Source organism: Podarcis bocagei (genome assembly GCF_964188305.1).
Source record: "Podarcis bocagei genome assembly, chromosome: 6".
NCBI classification, from domain to species: Eukaryota; Metazoa; Chordata; class Lepidosauria; order Squamata; family Lacertidae; genus Podarcis; species Podarcis bocagei.
The window spans coordinates 75,319,272-75,334,988 of NC_138130.1; the positions used below are offsets into that span (position 1 = coordinate 75,319,272).

At 44.1% G+C, this 15,717-nt stretch overlaps 1 protein-coding gene across 2 annotated transcripts; it reads left to right on the forward strand.

Moving 5' to 3' along the window:
- Window positions 1–4,510: 4,510 nt before the first annotated feature.
- On the forward strand, window positions 4,511–15,712 carry ZDHHC23 (zDHHC palmitoyltransferase 23). Of its 2 annotated transcripts, none has more exons than XM_081198166.1 (4): window positions 4,511–5,511; window positions 7,195–7,899; window positions 8,988–9,155; window positions 11,360–15,712. In XM_081198166.1, exons 1-4 carry the CDS (start codon window positions 5,369–5,371, stop codon window positions 11,625–11,627), a joined length of 1,284 nt encoding a protein of 427 aa, XP_081054292.1. In that variant the 5' UTR covers window positions 4,511–5,368; the 3' UTR covers window positions 11,628–15,712. The 2 variants fall into 2 exon arrangements, with proteins under 2 accessions (XP_081054292.1, XP_081054293.1); XM_081198167.1 differs by having other exon boundaries at window positions 5,386–5,511; window positions 6,641–7,899.
- Window positions 15,713–15,717: the final 5 nt, after the last annotated feature.

Sequence of the window (15,717 nt, forward strand, 5' to 3'; positions counted from 1 at the left end):
TGGAGCAATTTGTGTCAAACAACTACATGGTTTTTGTAGTATGTGTATCTTTTTAAAAGCATAGGCATTGAAGTTATAAATTACTAGTCAGATTAGAGATAAATGAAGGCCGTTTCTGTGATGTCTCTTTACATCTGATGTCTTGTGTGCCTTTTGTACTTGAAAGGAACACCACACTGATAATTTTATATGGTAGGAAAATGAAGTTGAAGATTCTGTATATAATACCTGGGGAATTATGTTAACCTTTCTGCGAATAAATATGAGAGGATTCATTAAAGTTGCCAGAAGGTTTGCTGTGCATAAGAAGAGGCTGCAGAATGAGGCCAGTGGCTCATCTCTTCCAGCATCCTGTTCTCACAGTGGCCAAACAGATGCCCAGGGGAAGCTGCAAAGCAGGACCTGAGCACGACAGCACACTGACCACTTGTGATTTCCAGCAACTAGTATTCAGAGACATACTGCCTCTCAGTAGAAGCAGAGTATAGCCATTGTGGCTAGTAGGTCTTGATAACCTTACCCTCCAGGAATCTGTCTATTTTTCAAGCCATCCAAGTTGGTAGCCCTTGCTGCCTCTTGTTGGGAGCAAATTCCATAGTGTAACTATGCACTGTGTAAAGAACTACTTTTTTTAACTGTCCTGAACAGGGCTGGCTCACCTATGAAGCAGGGTGAAGCAGCTGCCTCAGGTGGTAGAAGACCCTGAAGCAATGCCCCCATGGGTGTCTCACCCACTCTGCACAGAAGCAGTGCTGGTTGCCAGTGAGATTTCGCTGAAATTTCATGAGCTCTCATGGAGCACAAGAGATCTTGCCATAGATATTCTGCTGGAAGCCACCCAGAGTGGCTGGGGAAGCCCAGCCAGATGGGCGGGTATAAATAAATAAATATAAATAAATAACTATTATAATAATAATAACAATAATTGGCACTAATTCCAGCATGGCTTCTCTGTTAGTGGTGGGTGGTGCAGTGGTGATGCCGGCATGGTGGGAAGCATGGAAGAGTCGGCCGGCACTTCCTGTTTTACCTCGGGCGGCAAAACAGGATACTGATACATTTAAGGATTTTGTTGTTGGGGGGGGTTATGTTTTTAGCAATGTGCTCAAATTCTTCTTGGTTGGTAGAATTTCTTTCACCAAAGTTTGTGGTTTTTTTCCTTCTCCTCATTTGGAAAACTTCCATTTTCTAAATGAAGCCTTCTTGCCTGTAATAGCTTCTTGGTTTTATGTAACTTCCTGAAGATGGGAGCTTGGAGATGCGATGCACAACAGCCACCTGTCATTGGACTAGCATAGCTATTACGGCTATGATTCTAAACATGGTTACTAGCAAGCACTGAATTCAGTGGGACTTAACTTCTGAGTAAACACAGGATTTCACTGCATAGCTAAAAAGCAAACAAAAACTCACTGAATAAAATACCAAAAAAAGCTATTAAATGACTCTCAGGCCGACCACCTTTTTATGTTTTGGGGTAGAGACCAAGCTAAATCGAAAACCAGGGCAGCTGACAAACTTCAATGAAATCAAATGATCTGTTAAAGGCAAGCAAAAAGAATTGGGGTAGGGGGCGGGGAATTGAAAGTACGAAGGTAAAAGAATAGCAAGTGCTTCTGATGGAATACCAGTATAACTGTACAGAGAATATATTGGGATGTTTTAGGAAACCTGGTTCTTACTTGAAACAGTCATATAAATGAAGCATCCATCTGTCCTAGAGAACATTATTGAGAGCACCAATCCTGAATTTCTAAAATCAAGCCCTACTGTGTAGAGCCAGGTGACAAGGTTCTATATTTCATCCAAACTGAAGGGCTGTCTTGTATTACAAACAGGTGAAGGGAGGAAGCATGAGTCACTTGCATTTCCCCTTTTGCTTCTGCTTTGCAATATGAGAAGTTGGTCAGTGCTAATCTATTCCAGTTATTTACCATAGGTTATTACTGGCTTGGAAGTATCCGTGATGCATACCGATCAGCACTGGCAACACTTGTGTTCATACGGTCCAGTACTGGTACTGTACTGGCACATACACCATCAGCACAAATGGCAGCTCAACTACCTGCTTAGGGGAAATGGTTTGCAATTAGTATTTTTTTATTTTGCAAATCCAGAGCTGTTAGCCCTCCGACAAAAGGAAAATGCAAAAGGAGCAAGCCATAACTACAAATGCACAATTCTTGCCAGACCCTTTTTTTAAATAAAAAAGAGGGAGGGGGAGACATTTCCTAACATGGAAATTAAAAAATAGCTAGTTTACAACATCTATCCTACAGTGTGAGAGCCAGTGCGATGTAGTGGGTAGTGTTGGAGTAGGATCTGGGAGACCAGGGTTCAAATTGCTGTTAAGCCATGAAACTTGCTGGGTGACCTTGGACCAGTCACAGTGTTTCCGCATAGCCTACCTCACAGTGTTGTTCTGAGGATAAAATGTGGAGGAGGAGAATGTATGCCACCTCCAGCTCTTTGGAGGAAAGGCAGAATATAAATGTGGCAAATGCACTGCTTGTCACAGCATTTATTTCCAAGGCTTCAGACAAAGGACTTTCTCAGACTAAGCTGGAGATGCCAGGGATTGAACGTGGGACCTTCTGAATGGGAAAGCAGATGCTCCATCACTAAGCTATGGCTCTGGTGCTTGAAATTAAATGGCACATTACAAAGGTGGCTGTTAAAATTGTGCAAATTCTGCTGTCAGCACCAGAAAAAAGGGGTAGCACGGAAGGAGTAAAGCTTATTTTTGTGTGGGTGAGTTTTGCCTCACATATCCCTGAAAGAGAACTAATGATGTACTTCATATTAACACTCGGATCCTAAACACAGTTTCTCTGAAATAAGTCCTAGTATGATTTTGACGGAAGTTCTTTTTCCCAACCCATGTATGCCAACCAACAGATATGAAGTGAGACCAATGGAACTGCTGATACAAATAATAAATGAGATGCGTTCTGAGTCTGTGAAAAGTGTTTTTTCTTTTAAGTGACTATAGGGGTTCAGCAAGGATGGGGGTCGTGCTACATGGTGGGGGAGGGGGCTAGCCACTTTTGAGAGGCCATTTTGACCCCTCCTTTTTTTGTAAATTAATTTTTCAAATATTTAAACGTCCAAACACGTAATAGGATCATTTGAGCACAGCATCTAATACTTCTAAAGCTAGCATTGAAACCTCATTTGCTATATCATATACCTGTTCATATTAATCCAGTAGTTCTCAAAGGGAGGGGTGCACTGGCGTGGCAGGAGAGGGTGGCAAGTGTTTCAGGAAGATTCAAGGACAACAACATTTAAACAATGCAGTATAGTATAATATCAAAATAACTGTTCCACACTTTCTGGATGCCCCATATTCATATTATAAAGTAGTTGTGTTCCACTTAGATCATTGCCCACTGTACCCCTGACAACCTCCCCTTCTGTGGCTGGCAGCATTGCCTGTTTTGTTAAGGACTTGCATCGATAGGTTAAATGACTGGCCATTTCAGCCTTTGTGAAGAGGCACAGCTTGTTATCCTAAACGTAACCCAGCTGTGTTTGGCACAGTCTTGTCAAAACTTCATTAATTCTAACTTCTACAAGTTTCAGGAATTATGGGCAACTTGCACCACAGACTCTGGTACCCAAAACCTGCAGCATGCCCAAGCCAAGCATTAGAGTCAATGATTCAATTTGCTTCTGGAGGTATAGGTGCCTAATTTGGGGTGTCCCAAAGCTGATTGTCGGGTGCCTGGTTCCTTTATTTCTATGACACTTGTCACAAGGGTGGGATGCTTCAGGATCTTGCACTGCCAAAGGATCACTTCATATTGGGGTGGAGCACGTGTCATTAAATTCTACTCAATAGTGCTTCAGGGGAGATTCCAGTGTATAGTTAGCAGAGTAAAATCTTAAATATTTTGCAGGATTACCCAAAAATAGACCAGAGGCAATTGTATTTCATCCAGCAGAGCTTTACCATGCTGTCAGTTTGCCTCACATTTTCAGACCTGCAGGGAGGGTGGCTTGCAGTGTCAGAAGTGCACTTACAACTGAAAGGCAGCAACTCAGTGGTGGAGGAAATGCTTTGCATGCATTGTGTCCCAAGTTCAGTTTCCCGCATCTCCAGGTAGGGCTGGTAGAAACTCCTGCTTGAAAACCTAGAGAGCCTTATGAGTTTATGGCTATTTCCTTAGGTTCTTCCTATGGAGTGGTCAGGTCACCTTTATTAGGGCTGGGCTGGCAACTGGGATGGGAAAAACCTGGAGCTGGCCGCTGCCATTTCGAGTACAGTGGTACCTCGGGTTAAGTACTTAATTCGTTCCGGAGGTCCGTAGTTAACCTGAAACTGTTCTTAACCTGAAGCACCACTTTAGCTAATGGGGCCTCCTGCTGCCGCCGCGCCGCCGGAGCACGATTTCTGTTCTCATCCTGAAGCAAAGTTCTTAACCTTCTGGGTTAGCGGAGTCTGTAACCTGAAGCTATGTAACCTGAAGCGTATGTAACCCGAGGTACCACTGTACACGGTTTTTTAGGATCTGAATGCTGCCTCAAATTTTGTGTTGCAGTTTCTTTCCCGTCCTTTCCTCCGCCTTTCCTGAGCTGCTTCCCCAAGCCCCATCGAAACTTCGAAGGCGCGGCTTTTTTCTTCCTTACAGCGACGGAACTTCTCGCGCCCACAAGTGCTTTTTCTCCGCTCCCCCCGCGGGCATTGGGCAGGGCTCCGTGACGTCACGGGAGGATAGGAAGAGGCCGGCGTGCCAAGGAAGCCGGAAACTGGGAAAACTTCAGGTTGCGCGGCGAGGTTGCTTAGGGGAGAACGGCAGGGCGCGCCCTGGATGCAAGGCGGGGGCAGGATACACAGGGAGAGAAAAGGGAGGCGGAGCCTGCAGAGATTCCAACCAATCCTCGTTGGCCAAGGTGGAGCACGTTGGGCTTGGGAGCTGCTCCCCCCTCGCCCAACAAGAATTCTTTTTTTTGCACCTTGATAGCTGGGAAGTTAGAACGCGAGGAGAAGTCACTGGATGAGCATCGGTTGCAAACGGGCGGAGGAGACCTAGGTACCCGGGTGGAGGCGAAGCAAGTTGCAGGAAGGGACTGTCTACTGGCGCTTGGTTACAGGTGTCAGGCGCAATCGGGAGGGAAATCGCTGCGCGCCTCTCCCCTTTCGTTCTCCTCTCCCTCGGGTTTGCAAAAGGCTCTTTGCTGTCGCCTTGCCCCTCTGCCTCCGCAGCTCGTTTGCAAAAGTCCTCTTTGGAGAACTGGCTTTAATGAGAACTTCTCCTGGAGTTCCCTGCCCTTTGCATGCTGCGAGAGAGGTTCCCCACGCCTCTTTTTTCTCTGTCCGCCGGTCTTTGCGAGGGCGGGAGGGGCCATTGCTGCTGCTGCCACCATGAAACGTGGGAGGAAGAAAGTTAGAAACCCCGAGGCGGAGGAGACCCTCTGCTGCTGCGAGTACCTGGATCGGAAGGGGCAGAGGAGCCACCTGGCGGCGTGTTTCTGCGAGTGCGAGGACCTAGACGAGGGCTGTGAAAGGTACGTCTGAAACTTTCACCCAGCTGGCACTTCTCATAGAATTGTAGAGTTGAAAGGGACTCCCGAGGGTCATCTAGCAGTGCAGAAATCTCCCAACACGTGCCCTCTCCCCCGTCCAATTTGAAACCACGCCGGACCCTGCTTAGCTTGTTGGTGGCTGCCCTGCTCGTGGCTTGAGTGAGATCTTTCCATTGTGGCCATTGGGGTGGCCTTTAGCTGCTCCCTCTTCCTGTCTTCAAAGTTCTGGCATAAAAAGGCTTGTATTCAGGGTGTGCTTTCAGAGCTCTGTCCCTATTAAGAGTATTTCATCCGCTCCACATGTAGTGATTCTGGTAATCACTGGATTTCTGTCTGATCAGATGGCCACCTTTGTTGCTTGAGGTACCTTACAAAATTAATAATAATAAAAAAAATACCAGAGCTACTATGCCTTTAACAGCCCCATGAGGCACAAATTCTGAAGAATTGTTTCTTTTCCGTAGAGATGGAAAACCTTACCTGTTGAGTGCATCACATGCAATTCCTAAAGTCCTTCTAGAAAAAAATGGTGTAACCATGGGGATTTGGAAAAGTTTTTGAAATGGGTAAACGTTTACACTGGGCAGTAGTTTCCAAAAGTAGGAAGGAAAAAAACCAAACCCCTGCTATGATAATGTTGGAGAGTAAGGGTTGCTTCTTAATGTTATTTTTTTCTGGTGTGGCTTCCCTTCAAGGACACATATGCAGCGAAGCAAAGCTTTTCAAGTGTTCCCTATGTTATACTTGGTCAAGGTTACCCAGTTGGAAGTTGACCAGCTGTACTTGCATAATTTGGGCAACTTCCCTTCAAGACAAACACATATGATTTCTTGCTTGGAAAGAGAACATTTGAAGTGGCCTTAGGCAGGCATGGGGGAACCCGCGATTCTCTAGATGGTCTTGGACTGTTATTCCCTGGCCACTTCTGTCTGGAGCTTATGGAAGTTATGTGGAGGAGTTCCAGCCATTTTCTCCCACAATGATCTTGCTTTAACTAAACAAAACCCAACACACTTCTCTGAGCCGTAAATGTCTTCCATCTTCCCTATTCAGTGTACTGAAAGTGGTGGGTGAACTCATGAGCTCGTGAATCCTTGTCATTCTATATCAGGGATGGGGAGGCTGCAGCCATTGGACTACAACTCCCATCATCCTTGGTGATAGGCCATGCTGCTTGGGGCTGATGGGAGTTTGCATCCCCACAACGTCTGAATGGCCATGGTGATTCCCACTCCTATTCTACAGAGAGATTCTTTGCCAGGTAAACTGACAGACCGGACAAGAACAGAACTTGAGAAAGTTGAGGGCTAGTTCACAGAACTAGATTTACTGACAATGTGATACACTCATCATTTTCAGATGAGCATTAAGACGATATGATGAGATGTGGCCCCACATAATACTATTCAAATTTCTGGGTAGAAACTGAAGGATTAGGGCCATTTCACACATCCTTTTTACACTTGTCTGTATGCATAATAAAGCAATCACATGTATAAGGGGAATATAAACATGTGCTCATCCACAAGGAGCTGACAGTTGTCCGAAGCAGCCCCAAACAGCTGGACCTTGGTGAGATCTGAGAGAGTGACAGAAGCCAACACAAATGTATTTCTTGGTCTCTTCAGTCTTACATGAGCAGACCTCTGTGCTTTTCCCTAACAGGTGGCTGACTTGCAGATCTTTGCCCCCGGGAACTCTAGAGAGAATTGCAGACACCGTCACAGACCGCTTTCGCCTCCCGTGGCTTAGGGGGGCTGTAAAGGTCGATATCAGCCTCCTCCCGCCAATCATCCTGTTGCCTGTCTTCCTTCACATAGCAGCTTTGCACCTCCTCTTGGCTCTTGTCATCCTGATATCACTTCCTGTACTGGTGCTGTGGTATTACTACCTCACACACAGGAAGAAGGGCCAGACTCTTTTCTTCTTGAGTCTAGGGCTGTTCTCTTTAGGCTACATGTACTACGTGTTCCTCCAAGAGGTGGTACCCCGGGGCCACGTGAGCACCAGCCAGGTGATCCTTCTCACCTGCGGCTTAATCCTCATGCTGGTGGCCCTGTCTCAAGCCAAGAGAGACCCTGGCTACCTTCCCTGCCAAACGAGCAGTGACAAAGCACTTTGCCAAGGTGGCAACGTCAACAATAACAACATCTCAAACAGGAATGACCTGGAGAGCTCCAAGGGGCTTTACAGAGCAGCTGTGCCTGACATGAACAGTTCCCCTGAGGGCTATGCCAATGTGTTGGAAGCAGGGACAGGTGGGATCATGGAGGACTGGTGCACCAAGTGTCACTTGGTTAGGCCAGCCCGAGCTGGGCACTGCTGGATATGTGGCAGGTGTGTGAAGAGGCTGGATCATCACTGTGTCTGGTATGTTCCTTGGAGTTTCAAGTTGGCTTTGACATTTGTTTTCTGATATCTTTGTGACCAATGAGTCATGGATCTCCTCTTGCCCCAAAAGGCCTTTCTGCTTTGTTTGGGCTCTTGTCAGTATGTTTAATTGATTTGCTGCATAGTGAGTTTTGTGGCATGAATTGCGTTCCCTGTCTAATACTTGCTCTTTCCTGCATTCAGTATCCTTTCTGTTCTGTTCTATAACCAGGCAAGCCAAGGGAATGCCAAATCTCCCCAGGGGAACTTCATAATCTGTTATGCCATCCATCAACAGTTGTAAATGTTGTGATACATTAATGGTTTCATTTAGGGGGATGTACTTTGTGTAATGACAATGGGGGAATCATTCTGTAGTCAAGAGCAAACTTGCACACTTCACATTGGGCCAGTTTTTAAAACAATCTATACTGCTCCCGGTATTTGAGCAATCAAAATATTGGGATGTTTTTTCCTCTAGATGTCTGGGCCAAAGGGAATGGGGGAAGAGTGGGTCAGGCCATTTAGAGATAGGTGGAAGAAAATGCAGTGAATAGTAGTCACAGAGCTCTGCACGGTATTGAACCACTGGAAGTCACAGAATTATAGACTTGTTGAGTTGGAAGCCCCCCCCCCCCGATCATCATCTAGTCCAACTTCCTGCAATGCAGGAATCTCAAGTAAAGTCTGCCCAGCTCTCTTCTCTTCTTCTTAAGTGGTGCATATTGTTGTATATTGGCTCTATTTACATAAGCTAGTTTGAAAACCTAGTTTATATGATTCTTTTCTGTTAGCCTGGTTTAGACATAATGCCCAGTCATGGTTTGGTTCCTAGCAAATGAGCCTTCAATGAGTCTCTAGCTGTTGTTCTCCCCCTGCCCCCCAGTGTACCTCTGGCTCCTTTTGCGGATTGAGGCAAACCAACAATTGCCATTTTGTCCAAACCTGCAAATTGTGTTCGTGCTGCAAACCATAGTTAACTACTCCTCAGCTGGACATCAGAATACTTAATGGAAACCAGAATCTGGCACCTTGTTTATCTTGCACCACTTTTTTGTAAAAAAAAGTTTTTCTTTTATCTCTTGGAGGATTAACAGCTGTGTTGGGGAACAGAACCACCAAGCCTTTATCCTTGCACTCTCCCTTTTTCTGCTCACATCAGTGTATGGGATTTCTCTGACTCTGGACACCATCTGTAGGGGGAAGGCTACCATCAAGGCACTCTTCTACTGTCCTGGTGTCTATGGAGACTACAGGTGAGAAAAATACTCTGCAATGGGATAAGAAACTACTGATATGACCCTCTGTTGGAGGGGCAGTCCTCTGATCTGCCTGGCTTCTGCTATCTTGGCCCGAGGTGCATGCTGGGATGTTTGCTAATGTCAAAACTTTGTCCTTGGGAAGCTTTGTGCTGCTTTCATAGATTGGCATTCTGAGGCGCACTATTTTGTGCTTGTGCGACTTGCCCAAGTGACCATATGAGACTCTTGTGGTTGAAACAAATATAAAGTCTCGTCTTCCTTTTTGGGTTGTTTTATTTTTGTTCTTTTGCATAGTCAGGTTACACTTTTAACGACAAAAAGCATAATTGCTTTCCGAGATGATGCATTCTGAACATTGTAGTGTTGTCCTCCTCCTCTTTGCATGCACAAATCCTAATGATTTCGAAATGCCCGCTATCTCATTTCAGGTGCACCATATAATTTTTTCCCTGTCTCTGACAACCATTGTTGTTATCTTCTTTCCTCCCTTCTCAGTATGTCTCACGCTCCAGCTCTAGTGATATGGACTGTGCCTCCATATTGGCTTGCATGCCTTGCAATCTGTTTGTATGCAGCTATTGCTTCCTCTCAATCCAGCCTTGCTCCGCTGAATGTTCATTCTGTTCTAGACACTTGATTGATTGATTGATTGATTGATTGATTGATTGCATTTATATACCAATTTTTTCTCCCAAGGAGAGACAATGACTGGCCAAAGGTCACTCAGGGGATTCAAACCCTGGTTTCCCAGGCCATAGGCCAACATTCTAACCATTACACCATACTGACTCTCAATGACTTGTGATAAATCTATGAGGGAAATGTATTTCAATCATCTTCTTCGCATCCCATTCTGTCTTTAACATCTGTAGGGAATCTTTATAATAATAATTTTATTATTTATATCCCTCCCACCTGTCTGGGTTGCCCCAGCCACTCTGAGCAACTCCCAAAACAATACTAAAAACGCAATAAAACATAAAAAGTCCCTATACAGGCCTGTGGGTTTAAACCACACCTTAAATCATGGTCACCTGTCCCAGCACCTAAAATATGACACTGTTTGTGGAGCAGGCAAACTTACAGGGTCAAACTGATTAGGAAGAATGAGGAGTAAGTGCACTTTCAATTTTTACTTACTACCTGTGCCCAGTTCCACACCCCTCGATCAAGTTCCATACTTACACAATTGGATGAAATTAAATACTCTCTGGTACAAATTACACCTGTGGATTTACTTGCTGTTTGGAATTGCCGGGCTACAACTTGTGCTGTTTCACTGAGTGCAATCAAGTTTAGAATTTTCACAAGCCTTCCCTTTTGAAATTAAGGGGAAGCAACTGAAGAACATCTAAGCACAGGCTGTTTGTTGCCCACACATATCTAAAATGGTGAATTTGGTTCTTCCCTCAACTAGTAGTGCTTTTACCATGGTAAAAATGTAGCTATATAGATTTTGTGGGCAAGGAGCTTTAATATTGTGGTTGTGTAAAGGAAGAACTGTGGCCTTTGCAGAAGGGGTAGAGATGTTGTGGTACACAGTTCCCATCAGTGATTATGCTAGCAGGGGCTGATGGGCATTATGGCCCTCAACATCTGAAGGCCACTGTGCTGGCTACCCATACTTTAGGGATATTCAGATAGCATGCCCAGGGTGTGGGAGATCAGTCTGTAACCTGTAAAGAGACCATCTGTAACCACCTGAGTGCAACCACATTGCTATGGGCATTTTTGCAGAGCAGAAGTATAGGGCAGAGAACTGGTTGTTGAGCTTAGCAATAATCAAATCCCAATGCTTATTACCTTGTAGTAAGGCATAGATCAGGCATAGGCAAACTCTGCCCTCCAGATGTTTTGGGACTACAACTCCCATCATCCCTAGCTAACAGGACCAGTGGTCAGGGATGATGGATGATGTAATCCCAAAACATTTGGAGGGCTGAGTTTGCCTATGTCTGGCATAGATGATGGACTGTTTGAAAAATAATTTTTGCAATGAAATGAGGCACTTAAGTGGGGAAATGAGATTGCAATTTGCTGTGATGCAGAATTTGAGATGGGAAGGCACCAAAGGTTACTACTATTTACTCTCAAAATAGCATGTCAGTCTCCCCTTTTCTCTGTAGCCCTACAGCAATGCAGTTGTGTCCCTATTAAAACAGGTTCCTTGCTTTCTGTTTCCACTCCACCCCTTCTAGTTCTGCCCTTTCGTTCACCTGTGTGTGGTACTGTACCATTGTAACTTCCGGCATGGGCTACATCCTTCTCATCCAGCTCTTGAACATCAGCTACAACGTGACGGAGAGGGAAGCTCGAATTGCTTTGAAGGAGAACACTGGGCGGAGGCTGTTATGGGGCATGGTGGTTGACACAGGCCAATACCATCGGGGCATTCTGCACAATTGGATCCAGTTCTTGACCGTGCACTCATCCGATCTGCAGCGCTCCACTGAAGACATTGTATGAAAGCAGCTTCCTATCAATCACATTTAGTTAACTGATCATCCACACCTGAAGTCATTAAGGGGACAGGTAGTTCTCATCTCTTAAGCCATATTTTAAGAGCAACATTTTCTCAGAAACACACGATATTCCGAATGCTGGGCGCGAATGACCTGGTTCATGGGGGTGCCTATGTATGTTAGCCTCTTAAGTGCTCACTTGCTTAGCCACAGCCGGCTACCAGTTTTGGATTAGTGTCTCAGTCTACAGTTCTATGCGCTTGTGCCAATGGACTGTGTACATAGCTGTTTACAAGGATTATACACATTAACTGTCAGGAACATTCCTGACATTAACCTGGCAAAGAGGTCACTGCTGTTGGGTTGCGGTGCTGAAGAGGTAGTGTATTTTTTAATTCTAGAGGTTTGGGAAACTTCATGTGCTTGTGCGGACTAATCTTAATGTACCACAAGGAAGTTCATCTGGCCATGAGCTTTTATTTTGTGCTTGTCGGTGGTGATGATGGCCATGGGTAGCATCAAAAAGGGGGCTGCTCTGCACTTCCACCCTCATGCAGAAAAAGAGCAAAATAGCAACAACCTGCCAAAACCAACAAATGATGTTACTTTTCCACATATATACAGCCCAACTCTTTGCTTCAGTGGTTCTACTAAGAACCACTTAGAGAGTGAGACGTTTTCTTTGGAGCTGTGATTTGTGAGACTGGTGGATAGCAGGGGTGGTTTTGTATATGGTGTTCTCAAAACACCCCAGACAAAGTATTTGTATTTAATTAATGTCTATTCTCTCCCCATCCCCCATGTCCATTCAGAAAGGTTAAAAATGAAATCTGTAATTCAGGGGTCAGCAAACCTTTTCAGCAGGAGGCCGGTCCACTGTCCCTCAGACTTTGTGGGGGGCCGGGACGAATTCCTATGCCCCACGAATAACCCAGAGATTCATTTTAAATAAAAGCACACATTCTACTCATGTAAGAACACCAGGCAGGCCCCACAAATAACCCAGAGATGCATTTTAAATAAAAGGATGCATTCTACTCCTGTAAAAACACAATGGATATAGAAGCAAACTAAGGCCCCCGGGCCTTAGTTTGCCTACCCATGCTGTAATTGCTGAAAATAAACTCTTAAATCACTTGGATCCAAAAAAAATTAAAAGCACAAAAACAATTGGCATTAGAAAGTACTTAATAATGAAAGAGAATTGAGGGAACCTACTGCTGCTTTGTATCACGTATGATCAACTATTTTAATTGTTTATTTAGGATCCTTGTCTCAGTAGTGTTCCCATGAAAAGTCATTTGCTCAATCAGATGATTAGAAAGATTTAAGTTCCATTTAGATAGGATCACTGTGCAATAATGGGGCTGTAGGGCAGGTGGCCTCATTGAACTGAGATAATTGGTAGCCATGGATGTAGAAAATGATTTATTCTGCTTTTACATCTACTGCTTTCTGTACCTGGGTGTTGCAGTCTAAAGCATCTGGAGGGTACCAGCTTAAGGAAGGCTCGCTTGCTGCTGAAATAAGATATTGCAGTTCCACTCATATAATGTTATATGGTACCAAGAGATAAAAGGCAACAGAACTGTTCTTCCAAACAAGGTGATATAGACTCAAGGTGAGACATGACGTTTCCATGCATAATGGTAGCATTCAACTTGGAATTGGAGTGAAGTGGGAATTAGAACTCTCTAGTTTCTTAGTTCTTCACTTCTGGTCAGTAAATGTACATGCTCCTCAGACAGTTTGAAATAGTTACATCTTTGGCTGAAAAAACAGTGTGTGCTATATAGCTGGAGACACTGGCTGAGTTTGGACCTTGTACTAAACCATAGTTTAGCATGGCTTCCGTCCAGTGGTGTTGAGCTTCAGGTTTGCACTCTGCTGCCCCCTGCAGGTGGAAGGAGTTCAGAAGCTTTGCTTAAAAACTAGCTTCTTTCCTTCAAGCTGACAAAGTGGTTAATATTAACCAGTTTATTTGAACAAGCCAACTTGACAACAGAACAAGCACACAAGCATTTAACTGAAACAGGAGTTGTGTTTTGCCTTCTGTTTTTAGGGCATTAGTGCAATGCAGCAGATCATCAGTGTGTTCCCGCCCACCAGGAAGTAAAATATTTGCAGAAAGAGACTTGAAATGCACTCTATATAAAGGTTTTTCTCCCTGCTGGTGGTATGTAGGAAGTGTGCAGCAGGAATAAATTAAGGGTGGGGAAATGAATAAAAGTCTGGCTGGATCATTATGGTAATCCACACTGATGGTGGTGTATTATGCTGTTAAGACCTAAGATTGAGACATGGGCTGTATCCCAGATAGCAAAAGGTAAAGAGCCTAGCTTTACTAGCCAAAGGGTAGCCAATGTGGTACCCTGAAGATGTTGCTGGCCAACATCCCTCATCACCCTTGAGACCCTGGTCATGCTGGCTGGAGGTGTGCTTTGCAAGGACTAGTTTCTTGCTAAGGCAACAGTTGATTATACGTCTAGCATTCTTCAGGGATGTTGAAAGGATTACCTCATTGGTGTACTGGAAAAATAAAGCACATTTATATGAAGGAAATGTTGCCATGGAATCTGGCAATAAATGGACTCATGCAGATTTTTAGAGGTTTCTTAAATACTCTTGCACATTGCAGCACATAAGTGGGAGGTAATGCCTACCCATTTTAAACTGAAGATTTCAGGGAGTCATAGAGTTGGAAGGGATCCTGAGGACCATCTAGTCCAACCACCTGCAGTGCAGGAATATGCAGCTGTCCCTTATGGGGATCAAACCTGCAACCCTGGCGTTATCAGCACCAGGCTCTAAGCAACCGAGCTATTTTTCTTCCCGTGTGGCTATAGTTTCAAGCTAATCTTCCGACAGAAATAGCTTCTTTCATAAGTATACAGAAAGGTTGAATACACACTATTTACTCTGGAGGAGGTGCAAAAGGTATGTACCATATTGGCCTGAATATAAGCCTCACTTTCCCCCCAAATTCTGACCGTGAGAAGTTAAAGCGCGGCTTAAATTCGCGACCTTACAAAAATTGGCTTTTACGATATCGCTGCTGAAACAGACGTACGGTAAAACGGAATGGGTGTGAGTGCGGAATTTGAAGGGAATGGCTTATATTCAGGTGTTTTTTCCTTTTTTCTTCTCCCTCCCCCATTAATTTTAAAGGTGCAGCTTATTTGGGTGCGGCTTATATTCGGGCCAATACGGTAATAATGGTTGGTTGGGCTATATCTAGTATGGTGCACAAGCTTCCCTTTCACCTGCTTAATCTTTCTCATCCTTTCTGTGCCTCACTGGAGGGTTAAGGGGGCTCATGTGAACAGAATTCCTTTTAAAAGCTCTTCTGTATTGCACAATTAAGACACCAGTGAATTCTTAATGACTCGATTTCCTGTGTTGCTGTCACAGTGGTGTCAAAGTCAAACCCATGCAATATGAAAATGCTACTGTGAGCCGTGTTAGGAATAAACCTGATGCATTTATACTTTTCAGAATACTTTTTTTTTTGTAAAGGTGTCAAGTGACTGGAGCAAGACATCTAGACATTTCCTTCATCTCTTTAAAATGGCTAAGTAAAAATTGATTCTTCCCAACAGGCCAATGATATTTCAGCCTCTCCTTGATTTTAAAGGTGCTTTTTTCTTTCAAAGTAGATTGCTTTCAAGTGTCTTAAAATAATTTGCTACGAGAGCGTTTTCTCTAGAGCAAGTAATAACTGCCTACTGTCCGGTGTCTTAATCATGTGTTATGTGACTTTTAATCTTGATCTTGAATGTATTTAGCCTCTGCAGGGCAGGATGGTGCAATTACAAATGTTTTTCTATCATATTTTAAGTGACATTTCTCTTCCTGGAAGCCTTTATTCCTCTGCCAAGCTCTACTGTATAGGACTTGAATTCTATTTTAAAACCTTGCTGCAGCTCATGTTTTATCAGTTTGATGGCAGTGTGGAGAATATCTGAATTGCTTTTCTCTTAATTTTACTCCAACCCCAGGTATTTGGAAAATTGTGAAATTTTTTATTATGTGCCCTGCATTTGAGATCAGTTGTTACCACAGTTAAATAAAATTTTGTTTTAAAAATAAGTGTT

Bases quoted from the DNA above. Each gene is read 5' to 3' on its own strand.
- ZDHHC23 (XM_081198166.1), top strand. From the start codon at position 5,369: ATGAAACGTGGGAGGAAGAAAGTTAGAAACCCCGAGGCGGAGGAGACC. The intron at 5,512-7,194 runs GTACGTCTGAAA...TTTCCCTAACAG, and splicing joins CTAGACGAGGGCTGTGAAAG to GTGGCTGACTTGCAGATCTT. The intron at 9,156-11,359 runs GTGAGAAAAATA...CACCCCTTCTAG, and splicing joins GGTGTCTATGGAGACTACAG to TTCTGCCCTTTCGTTCACCT.